Source organism: Phocoena phocoena, chromosome 17, assembly GCF_963924675.1.
Source record: "Phocoena phocoena chromosome 17, mPhoPho1.1, whole genome shotgun sequence".
NCBI classification, from domain to species: Eukaryota; Metazoa; Chordata; class Mammalia; order Artiodactyla; family Phocoenidae; genus Phocoena; species Phocoena phocoena.
In genome coordinates this window covers 61,386,612-61,399,243 of record NC_089235.1, presented here as the reverse complement: position 1 = coordinate 61,399,243, position 12,632 = coordinate 61,386,612, and the positions used below count along the sequence as shown (strand labels likewise).

The 12,632-nt window shown below is 39.7% G+C and overlaps 1 protein-coding gene across 1 annotated transcript in view; it reads left to right on the top strand.

The window, feature by feature from the left end:
• The window catches only part of TNFRSF11B (TNF receptor superfamily member 11b), a 28,941-nt gene extending 16,792 nt beyond the window's left edge, over nucleotides 1-12,149 (top strand). The window contains exons 2-5 of the mRNA XM_065895524.1: nucleotides 1,985-2,354; nucleotides 6,976-7,167; nucleotides 8,856-9,080; nucleotides 10,934-12,149. Of these exons, the coding sequence (XP_065751596.1) occupies nucleotides 1,985-2,354; nucleotides 6,976-7,167; nucleotides 8,856-9,080; nucleotides 10,934-11,322 (1,176 nt within the window). The 3' untranslated portion in view covers nucleotides 11,323-12,149. The remainder of the gene's footprint in view (nucleotides 1-1,984; nucleotides 2,355-6,975; nucleotides 7,168-8,855; nucleotides 9,081-10,933) is intronic.
• Nucleotides 12,150-12,632: the final 483 nt, after the last annotated feature.

Genomic DNA, 12,632 nt, shown 5'->3' with positions numbered 1-12,632 from the left:
ATGGCCCTAGGTGAGATCTTTTATTCTTTCAATCTGGTTTATCAGCTCATATTAGGTCCAGACATCCCTGACCCTTGTCATGTCCCAATAAGAAGTGAATAGAATTACTTATTAAAATGCCCAAATGCGTATGAAAAAGGCCTTTCTTTACCTTTGTTATTCCTCTTTCAAAAGGGAGTCCTGTTTCCCTAGCTTGGCACACTTTTTCCAGGTCAATGGGTTTTTGTGAGATTTCCTGAGTTCTGCAAAGAAGAGAGTTTGGAAAAAATTATTGTTTGGCCTGCCACCTTCCCAAAGCCCGAGAACAGTCGGTGTTGATCCCTGTACCAGAAACAAACAATAAAACCCAAACAAACCACCCCTACACACAAACAACACTTTTTCTTCTAATTAGTGTGAAGAACTACTTCAGTGTTCCCTTGAAGACCTTCTGAGATCTAGACTACAAGACAGAATGCCCATGTGGCGCTGCCTTCCCAAGCAGTACTCTTGCCTGCAAAATCTTCTTTCTCCTACGCACACAGCTCTTCGGCCATTATGGACGGAAACTTCTGAAACCCTGCCTACTCCCTGAAGTTTTTCCCAATTAACCTTAAGAGAGGTGGTCATTTCATTTTCTAGACATCATTCACCTGTGAGATTCAAGACTGCACCATATGATGTTATGGAGGAAATATGTCTTAAAATTCTAGGAATCTTCCAGTAGATTACCAGCTGCACAGAGACAAAGATCATATCTTTTATCATTTATTTTTTCTTTTTGGCTGCATTGGATCTTCGTTGCGGTGTGCGGGCTTCTCATCGCAGTGGCTTCTCTTGTTGTGGAGCACGGGCTCTAGGCCCACGGGCTTCAGTAGTTGGGGCGTGTGGGCTCAGTAGTTGTGGCTCACGGGCTTAATTTCTCTGTGGCACGTGGGATCTTCCCGGACCAGGGATCAAACCCATGTCTCCTGCTTTGGCAGGCGGATTCTTAACCACTGCGCCTCCAGGGAAGTCCCAAGATCACATCTCACTCACCAGCGTATTTCTGGTATATTTCTGGTAGGCGTGCAGTACATATCTGTTGCATGAGTGAATGAATGATCAGAGTGACTGTAATCACCAACTGCTTACTTTACCATATGTTTGGAATCATTACATCTTAGAACGGGAAACTAAAAGAAAAATATCATCTCGTCCTAAATATGCTACTGTGACCACCACATTTAAAGTCTGTTATCTCTCTACCTTCCCCTCCATATTTCCAATTTTTTTACTTGATCATTTTTTACAACACTTATTTTCTATTGTATAATTTATGTGTAATTTGTTATTTATTTTCTTACTCCCCCAGTTGGATGGTAAACTCCATAGACAGAGTTTATTGACTATTTTATTCACTACTGTATCCCAATTGCCCAGAACAGAGCCTGGGATACAACTATCGTCAAGTGAATAAATTATATTTATTGAGTATGGGCTCCACACATGGGAATCACAGCAGTAGATTTTTCAGTCCCCAGCCACAACTTCACATCTGTGGAATCAGAATGTTTAGGGATATAAATGTCAGGAATCTACATGTTATCAAGGTGTCTAGGTGATTCTGGTATAGCTGTTCTGAGAACCACTAGTTCACCCAACTCACTAATCTAGTGATAACCCTGAAGCCCAGGGAGGTAAAGTGTCACTCAGGGCACATGGGTTATTTAGCGGTGCATCTAAGTGTAATCATTTCTATTCTGATGAGCTTTCCACTCCAGCCATCTATGAGCTACATTTACTTAATATGTTTTGCTGCTATTGCCATCTTGGTCTTTGAGATTAAGCTACTTAGAGGCAAGAATTATGCTTCTGAACTCACTTTCTGTGGTTGTAGCTCAGTAGGCAGGAAGGGCATGAGGCTTCAGGTATTAAAGGACTCTTTGAGGTTAATGATGCTTTTGCACAGAAGAACCACCCCATTTCCATGCTAACATGCCACGATTTCCCTTTCTTCTTCTAGTTCCTGGACATCTCCATTAAATGGACCACCCAGGAAACCTTTCCTCCAAAGTACCTTCATTATGACCCTGAAACCTCTCGTCAGCTGATGTGTGATAAATGTCCTCCGGGCACCTCCCTAAAACAGCACTGCACAGCGAGGCGGAAGACCCTGTGTGCCCCTTGTCCTGACCACTACTACACAGACAGCTGGCACACCAGCGACGAGTGTCTGTACTGCAGCCCAGTGTGCAAGGAACTGCAGTACGTCAAGCAGGAGTGCAATCGCACCCATAACCGCGTGTGCCAATGCGAGGAGGGGCGCTACCTGGAGCTGGAGTTCTGCTTGAAACATAAGAGCTGTCCCTCTGGATTTGGAGTGCTACACGCTGGTATGCATCCGCTTCCAACGTGCCGCGGAATTCATTAGCATCACACAAAGTCAGGCAGTAGGGAAAGGTTAAGGGGACATGTTTGTCCTGGTGACATTACAGGACAGCAAATTGCAAAGGTAATGGAACCTGCTAGGTATGTACTATGTGTCTGGATGGCTGCCAAAGAACCATTCCTCAGAGGAACACTTTGCCACTAAGGGGCAATTTAGTTACAAATCTCAAATGCAGCAAATCACTCCCTAATGAGATGCATGATTGACTGCTGTTTCTTAAAGGGACACACTCCGAGTTGCACTGTTTATAGCTGAGCTATGCCTCTGTGTTTCACTTCAGCATGGAGAGCTTCAAACTGCAGTGCTTCCTGACAAATATTAAAAATGTTAACTGATACCAAGAGAGTAATTATGCTGATATTAATGAGGCTCTGGCGTGCTAACAATGAGTAGTTATAATTAATTATGTAAGAAATGAGAATGGCTAGGGGAAATGCAGTTCATTATTAAAAATGAAGCTAGTTCTTCCTTTGGCATGGCAGTTGAGTGTCTGGGAGGATAAAGATGGTAGCAGCATCTCTTCAATGAGCTTATCCTTTGCCTTAGACAAAGCAGACTGTCAAGCCAAGAGTAAGTACTTGTCTACAAACAAAGTACTTTCTCTTTTTGCATTTTGAATAGCATAGGTTAAGGCCAGTGTACACTGAACTTTCTAAAGTTGTAACCCACTTTTTTTTGTTTTTTTGCTACATTCACGAAGCTTCGGTATAGTCTGCATGCTCTCCTGGCCTGGGAAAAGTAAGAGTATTCACCTACTTTTCTGGAGGAAGCAGTAATCCGTATAGATTCCAATGACACAGTCTGAAGCAGTGTTTCTCAACCTCAGCTCTACTAACGTTTGGGGGCTGGATAATTCTTTTTGTGGGCAGCTGTCTGGTACATTGTAGAATGTTTAGCAGTATCCCTGGTCTTTAGCCACTAGATGCTAATAGCACTCCTCCCCCAGTTGTGACAACCAAAAATGTCCCAGACATTGCCAAATGTCCCCTGGATGGCAAAATCACCCCTGGTTGACAGTCATTGGTTTTGAGGATGCTAATTATTTGTAACTATTTTGACTTTAAGAAGTTGTAATATAGATTCTAAATGATTATAAACATTTTAGGTTTAAAGGCCTACAAAGGAAACATATTCAAATATTGAACTACTGGGCTTCCCTGGTGGCGCAGTGGTTGAGGGCCCGCCTGCCGATGCAGGGGACACGGGTTCGTGCCCTGGTCTGGGAAGATCCCACATGCTGCGGAGCAGCTGGGCCCGTAAGACGTGGCGGCTGAGCCTGCGCGTCCGGAGCCTGTGCTCCGCAATGGGAGAGGCCACAACAGTGAGAGGCCTGCGTACCACAAAAAAAAAAAAAAAATTGAACTACTAAGTTGCCTAAGTTGTGAATTTTATAAAATTAATCACAGAAGGTGCAAATTGCATGACAGTTCCTTAAAATGCCTCTAGTATGAGTATCTGAGGAAGAAATTGGTGACACTTCTTAGCTTTTATTGGATGATACTTTGGGACTCAAAAGCTAAGCCAAGATGTAGAGGGGGAAGCCCATCCAACAGAAACAGATCCATTGAATTCAATTCAGTAATTTATATATGTAGGGAAATTAATTAAGCAGGGGCTATGCAGCTTGGAAACTAGAAAGTTTTGAAAAATAATGGAAGTAGTAAGGATTTTTCTCACATAAGCATGAAAATTTGTTTGTAGAACGAAGTAAGCAGGCAGCCAGAAGACTGCGTTTATTCATTTACTTACTGCTCCCTCCCTAGAAACCTACAAAGGAGTTCCTCATGGAAGATATGAGGTTTCCAGTCCAAAGACAAGATTCTGTAGTATTATTCTAAAACGTATTTAATAATCATTCTTCGTTTTTTTTTTTTTTGCGGTACGCGGGCCTCTCACTGTTGTGGCCTCTCCCGTTGTGGAGCACAGGCTCCGGACGCGCAGGCTCAGCGGCCAAGGCTCACGGGCCCAGCCGCTCCGTGGCATGTGGGATCTTCCTGGACTGGGGCACGAACCCGTGTCCCCTGCATCGGCAGGCGGACTCCCAACCACTGCGCCACCAGGGAAGCCCGTGGTTGTTGTTTTGAAGCCAGATTGTCTTCTCCTCTCCATATTTTACACTGACCCTTGAAAACATGGGTTTGAACTACGCAGGTCGACTTGTATGCACATTTTCTTTCAATAGTAAATACTACAGTACGACATGATCACAGTTGCTTGAATCTGTGAATGCAGAACCCCGCTACAGAGGGCTGACTATAAAGTTATAATGGGATTTTCGACTGTGCCGACTGTTGGTGCCCCTAACCCACCACTGTTCAAGGATCAACTGTACTTCATCCTGTTAGTCCTGTAATTCTTATGTAATTGCTTATGGCTAGCATGGTGAATTCTCCACTGAAAAGCACAACTCCTCTCGCCATTCTATTTCACATTTTGCCTGCCAGAGTGTACTTTGTATGTTTCTGTTGATATTAATAAGGCAAAATCATTTACTTAGATGGATACATCTTTTTATAAGAAGTTCTATCAGTCATAAAAGAGGCGAGTCGTTTTCAGAAAGGTCATTACATAAAGCCTCCAAATACATTAAAAAAACTTTCCTTCTATAACTCTTGGATTCCTCTTGGTAGAGAACTTTAAAGGCTAAATTACCTGAAAGAATGTCTTGTACCTATGATTTTCTCATTGGGACACATGAGAACATCCAAGCCATCAACATGTATGTGAAGAATGACAAGATTCTTCTTTGTGCAGTTGGCAAAGGGAGACTTGGATCCAGATGTCCAAGACCATTTATCCCCAGAATAGTAGCAATGAAATAATACCATGGAATCTCTGTCCAAATACCTCTGCTTACGATATTGGATAATTTGGTATCAAGTTGGATCCCATTTAAGGAGAGGAGTGTAGCAAGAAAGTACTTAAAAAAATAGACCTCTTTGTAAAGTGGTTCCTAAGATGATGTCACTGCAACCCTGCAAATGGCATTTAACATGTGAAGGTTTCATGCATGGTTCCCCCTTCTCTTTTTTTTCTGCCAACCGTCTGTCATTTTTATTGGCCAATGCATCATCAATCCCTTTAGAAAAGAAAGAAGCCAGAGTTGAAACTAAAACCGATCCATTGTACTCTTTTTTTCTGGTTTTGGAAAAGGATACAATGAGATGGGAGGTTGAAAATTTTAATAAATGAAATTTATTAACTTTCTGTAGCTTTCCTTTGTCCCTTTAGTATTTGGTATCTTGTGTCAGCCAGAATTGGCCTGTAAAAGCTACATTTGAATATTAAAGTCTAAATCTGTTCAACTAGCTTACACTAGATGGAGGTATTTTCATATGCAAGTACACTGTAATGTATGATCTACCCAGGCATAGAGTCAAGGGTTTGAAGATATTTATTTTTAATAGCATCTTTAGTTGTTGACTGGTTCAAGTTTTCCTGCCAATGATTTACCCAAATTTGTCAAGTGTCTCTCCACCATGAAATAAAATGCCCTTACAGTCACCCTTCCCTGAATTTTAACGACTGTGCTCTTTTCAGACTCAACAGTTTAAGCAAATGGTATATCATCTTCCATTTACTATGTAATTGTAGGTTTACGCTTTTGAGTCTATGGTCAACTTTATTGCCACCTTCAAAAGTTTATTATAATGTTGTAAAGTTTTACTTCTCAAGGTTAGCATACTTATGAGTTGCTTCACGATTAGGATTCAGCAAAGAAGGAACTTCAGTAGGAACTGATTGGAATTTAACGATGCAGCATTCCATGGGTACTGATTTCAAAGAATGATATTACAGCAGTTACACAGCAGTTACCTTCATGATTTCCCAGGAATAATTGTGTGGAGATTATGGTTGACAAAAAGATCTTACTGACAGTTTAGCACAGGCAGGACTAATTGAACATCATACCCTTCTTTTCTTTCCTCCCCAATTTTGTGCTTGTAGGTAACAACAAAACACATTTGTGTTTGTATTACAAGTAGGGGAGACTGCCTAAGGGGCTAACTCTAGAAGTTTTGTTCTGTCTAATGAAGTGAAAAATGAAAATGCCTCAAGTTTTGTGCAATATAATAGTAGCAGTAAAAACCAAGTGAAAAGGCTTATCCAAACATATGGAATTTAAGAAAAAAAAAATGTCATTGAAGAACCTAGGGGTAAGACAGGAATAAAGACACAGACCTACTAGAGAATGGACTTGAGGATATGGGGAGGGGGAAGGGTAAGCTGTGACAAAGTGAGAGAGAGGCATGGACATATATACACTACCAAACGTAAAATAGATAGCTAGTGGGAAGCAGCCGCATAGCACAGGGAGATCAGCTCGGTGCTTTGTGACCGCCTGAAGGGGTGGGATAGGGAGGGTGGGAGGGAGGGAGAGGCAAGAGGGAAGAGATATGGGAACATATGCATATGTATAACTGATTCACTTTGTTATAAAGCAGAAACTAACACACCACTGTAAAGCAATTATACTCCAATAAAGATGTAAAAAAAAAAAAAGATGGTATCTGCTGCGAAAGTATTTGAGAAGAATGTGCTAAATGGCTTGGTATTTTCTGTAGGAACCCCGGAGCGAAATACAGTTTGCGAAAGTTGTCCAGATGGGTTCTTCTCCAATGAGACGTCATCTAAAGCACCCTGTAGAAAGCACACAAACTGCAGTGCACTTGGGCTCCTTCTAACTAAGAAAGGAAATGCAACACATGACAATGTATGTTCTGGAAACGGTGAACCGACTCACAAGTGTGGAATAGGTAATTATGTTTCAAAATATCAGTCTTTGTACCACCTCTGAGTTGAATACAAGACCCTCCAGCCCTTCTTAGTCAAACTTGTATTTTCCCCTTCTTGAATTTTAACCAACTAAGACTATTCCCTGTGCCTCATCGCTAAAGCCACAACTCAAAATCTTTCAAAAAGTCCCCATCTTCTCACAATCATGCTCCAAACCCTGACTTTCACACTTGAATCAAATGTTACCCACGGAGAACGGGGTGGTGTAAAGATTTTGTTTAAGGTTCGATGATCAGAGTCCAAATTGCAGAATTTTTTAAGCTATGCATTTTTATCACTTTTAAGAATATCTGTATTATTAGCCAAAGTATAAATTGGCAACAAAGAAGCATAGTGACATACATAGATGACAAATTAGAAATGCAATATTGGCTTTGTTACCTATGGTATTACTGCATCTGTTGCATGGAAGTTCTAAGTTCCTGTACTTGTCTTAAACTCTTTATTCAGGAAAGGTCAGTAGCTCCAAGCTCAAGTTACCTGAATGTACCTCATGTTGGTAATGGTACTAATTAGGTTACTGTCCTCACCTTGTCACTCCTACCACCACACTAACCTCAGACCTTCTACCAAGGACTCGTCACACCAAGGAGGATTGACCTTTTAGCATTTAATCAGCTTGACTCTCCCCAAACATCTTTTTGTGTGACATAGAAGTATATAAAACATAGGAATGTGGGTTGGGAGATTGAAGATTCAAACCCAGTTCCAACATTCTTTCACTGTGTTGTAAAAATCTTAGATAAGTCATTCAGCTTTTCTGCTTTCTTATTAAATAATGGAACGAGGGAAGGGATAGAAGAAGAGTGACCTCTAACATCCTCTTTAATTCATTTATACTTTTATTTCTATCATTCTTTGAGCACTTACTATATGCCAGACACTTTTGCTATATGGGCTTCAATCTTTATAAAAATACTGTAAAGTTTGTTCAAGTTAATGTATGAACTTGAATGGCAGAGTCAGGATTCAAACCCAGACCTAATGAATCCAAAAACAAACTATTAATCCCTGGGATATACCAACCCTACCCAGACACTCAGGCCATTGCACTTCTTTTCTAAATGACATGTTTTTGTGTTTGATTATTTTCCCACTTAATGTACGCTTATACATCTGTATCCATCCTTGTTCCCAAAGGTAAACTATGTGTCTGTGCAGAAAATAATACACTATTTCAGATTACTTTTCAAGCTCCCTTAAAGACAGTGATTTGACACTGATCTTGAAGTAACCTGTAGACACCAGCTAAAGCTTTAACAAAATATTTCACAGTTACATTAAAATATGTTCATGTATATATTAACATATATGTACACATTATGCTATCTATATATATAGAATTTTTGCTGTAAGTTATTTATAGCAGTAATACATTCTTATTAGACGTTTGTTAAACTCTCCCCCCACAAAATGCTCTAAAAGAACATTAGAAAGGACATGAACCCAGTTGGATTGGTGATCTGCCACTAAGACCAGGCAACAGAAGATTGATTTTATTCAAACTTCTCATTTTAGCATGCAATATCCTGGAAAACTCAACTGTGTTGGTTTTTATTATTACTATTATTATTATTATTTTTGTCCCTTAGACATCCAAGAATCCAATTATTGAGTAAATCTTCTTGGTTCTCCCACCTTCCTTTAGACATGACCCTGTGTGAGGAGTCATTCTTTAGGTTTGCTGTTCCTACAAAGCTTACCCCGAACTGGCTCAGTGTCCTGGTAGACAATTTGCCTGGCACCAAAGTGAACGCAGAGAGCATAGATCGGATAAAACGACGACACAGCTCACGAGAACAGACTTTCCAGCTGCTGAAGTTATGGAAGCATCAAAACAAAGACCAAGATATGGTCAAGAAGATCATCCAAGGTATGGGAACCTGAAATTAAACAACTCGATCAGAAATCAGAACGCCTGTCGGTCCTACAACAGAAACAGGACTATGTACCTGTTTAGTTGTGTGGATGATGTTTCCCTTTGGGAATTACTGTTGGACTGAAAACGTATTCATCAAGTGATAGTGGATATGCTATTCCTAGAGCAGTCATGTGAGGTTTGGTTCTCACCTCCTCTACTCCCCAATTTCTTTTTCAAGTGTCTCTCTAAAGGGAGAGATAATACATTTCAAATGTGGGACTAGACCTCAGGAAATCTGACTCTGGATCCCCTTAGCAGTTTTAGGAGCATCCCTTCTGGCCTATCTAGAAGTTCTTTAACCACTTTAGATCTTACTTTGCATTTCTACCAGGAAACTATGTTGGATTTACGTGGTAATTCTCTCCAGAGAGCCTCTAAGCGTCTTACAGGTATCCTCTCATTAATCCTCACAACACAGCCTATTTTATTTTACTTTTATTTTAAAAAATTTATTTACTTATTGATCTATTTTATACATATTAGTGTATACATGTCAATGCCAATCTCCCAATTCATCCCACCACCACCACCTGCCACTTTCCCCCCTTGGTGTCCATACGTTTGTTCTCTGCATCTGAACACAGCCTATTTTAAGATTACCATTTTAATAGCATGTGTTGTGAGGATTAATGAGATAAGGTCTGTAAAGTGTTTGAGTTTCTTGGAGAATCTCCTTTAGAAACTGTGTGTGTGTGTGTGTGTGTGTGTGTGTTTGTGTGTTATGATGGGACACAATCGGAGGGGAAAAGGAAGTAAGTTTCATCCAGTGTGGACTATAAGCTTTAGGATACACAGTAGAAAAAGTTCTGACTTTAATTAGCATTGGGAGGACATGGCAGAAAAAATGAGGGAGCGTTTTCATAATGCAGACAGTGTCAAGGAGAAATCCATTCTGCTCTTCACATGTAGTTAAATGACTGAGGAGTCCTACACAACCTTAAAGCCTCAAACATCTGAAACTGAGGCAACAGATTTTAGGCGACTAACAGCTTTAATAGTTGAATGGTTTCACTTGTGCAAAGAGTAAACTTGTCTCCTGTTTTTGGCAAACAAAATGTATTCTTTGAAAGTATAATTAGCCCTGAAGCAAAAAGAGAGGGAAGGAGAGAATCAGAGACTGTTAGAATTGGAAGGGACCCAATTTCCTATTTTATAAATGAGGACATTTCAGCCCAGAAAGATGAACAGACTTGCCTTCGGGCCCACAGATAATAAATGACTCATGTCATCAATAGAAACATTATTTATTGCCTCTTATGTTTATGTCCTAGCTCATTACTGAAATATTCTCCAGGCCATGTGTATCCTACTGTTCTTTGGCCTCATATTATTGGGTTTTCACGGCTCCTCCTTTGTGCTGACGATCTCCTGGTGCTATTTATTAAAGACCGTTTGAAGGACCTAATTCTTCAAATAGCACATATATTGGGTATCAGTTAATGAAAGTTTGTATTATAAAATAGCTAACTTTGTGTTTTTCCTAAAAGGTTACACTTTTAATTTCTCCAAATTTTCTTAGAAAACGGTGTGTCTGTAGTTTCCCACTGTTATTTTCCAAATTTGGGCTTTTCACAAAGCTGTGTTGGATGCCTAGAATATAGGAAGCATATTATCCTAGTGTAACACAAGATACTATTTAACTCAATTCTCAGAAATAACCAGCATTACTTAAGCCCTCCCAAAAGGAAAGGAGGAGGTTATCCTTAAAGTTATGAAATTCTGGGGAACCTCCTTTTGCCTCAGGGAAGTTTTACGGCGGCTTTGGGTGGATTACGTGAACGTCTCTGGCCTTTTGCTTTATGCAGATATCGAACTCTGTGAAAAGAGCGTGCAGAGGCACGTAGGGCACATGAACCTCACCTTCGAGCAGCTTCTAAGGCTGATGGAAAGCTTGCCGGGGAAGAAAGTGACGACAGAAGACATTGAGAAAACAATGAAGACGTGCAAATCAAGTGATCAAATCCTGAAGCTTCTCAGCCTCTGGCGAATAAAAAATGATGACCAAGACACCCGCAAGGGCCTGATGCATGCCCTAAAGCACTTGAAGACATACCACTTCCCCAAAACTGTCACTCAGAGTCTGAAGAAGACCATCAGGTTCCTTCACAGCTTCACCATGTACAGATTATATCAGAAGCTATTTTTAGAAATGATAGGGAACCAGGTCCAATCATTAAAGATAAGCTGCTTATAACCGGAAATGGTCATTGAGCTGTTTCCTCACCATGGACCAGACCCAATAAATGAGTAAACTGTTTCTCAGGCGCTTGAGGAGGGTACAATGATTTCTTTCTCATCACCAAGGACTAGATTTGGCCACAGGGCCTGAAAAGAAACTATGGTGTGGAGAAAGAACTCACATCTCCCCCCAAAGTTTAATCAATCCCAAATAATTTATCCAACTAACAGATTTGGTCCAATATCTACTGACTATATTTTTTCTTGTTACTGCTTGCAGTAATTCAACTGGAAATAAGAAACTAGACTCCATTGTGCCTTACTAAACATGAGAATGTCTAACTTAAATAGCTTTGAGAATTCAGCTGTACTAGAGGCTTTTATTAGAAAGCCATTTTTTTCTGTAAAAGTTACTAATATATCTGTAACACTATTATAGTATTTGCTATTTATATCCATTCAGATATAAGGTTTGTACATATTACCATCCTGAAGGGAAACTGTGTAAGACTTAATTTTAGAAAGAAAAAAATATATATTCTGTTTATTATTATGACAAATGAAAGAGATAAAATATATTTTTTAACAGAATATTTGTAACATTTCCTAATAGGTACTGCCATTCTTCCTGTGTAGAGTATTTTTGTAATATACTTTTACCTGTGTAAACTGAATTATCATTTTATAGAAAATGCATTATTTAGTCAATTGTTTAATGTTGGAAAGTGTATGAAATATAAATTATCTGAATATTAGATGCTCTGAGAAACTGAATGTACCTTATTTAAAAGATTTTATGTTTTTACTATATAAACAATATCATTAAAGTTTTCAAATTATTTTTCATCGCTTTTCCTCTTGCTTGTATGTGAATGGGACATGAATGGGTCTGAGCTTTCACAATTTTCCCTTTCTTTTATCATCAGGACCATCTGGGAATTGTTAAAAATGAAGATTCCTGGACCAATTTATTGAGAAACTCTGGAACGGAGGGCAGAAACCTGCATTTTTAACAAGTTCCAAAGTAATTTTTACTACACTAAAGTTGGAGAACTTCTGAAGTCAAGCTTAGTGTAGAGATGGCACAAACAACTTATAATTACTGCCACTAGCATCAAGAGACCAAACTACCTAAGTTCTTTGGGTTTCAAGTAATAGAAACTGGCACTACTTAAGGAAAAGTTAATTGGAAGCATGTGTATTTGGTTGAGTGGTGCCCCTGCCCAAAATATGTTTATGTCATAATCTCCAGAACCTGTGAACGTTACTTAATTTAGAAAAAGGCTCTTTCTTCGCATGTGTAATTAAGACTCTTGAGACGATAAA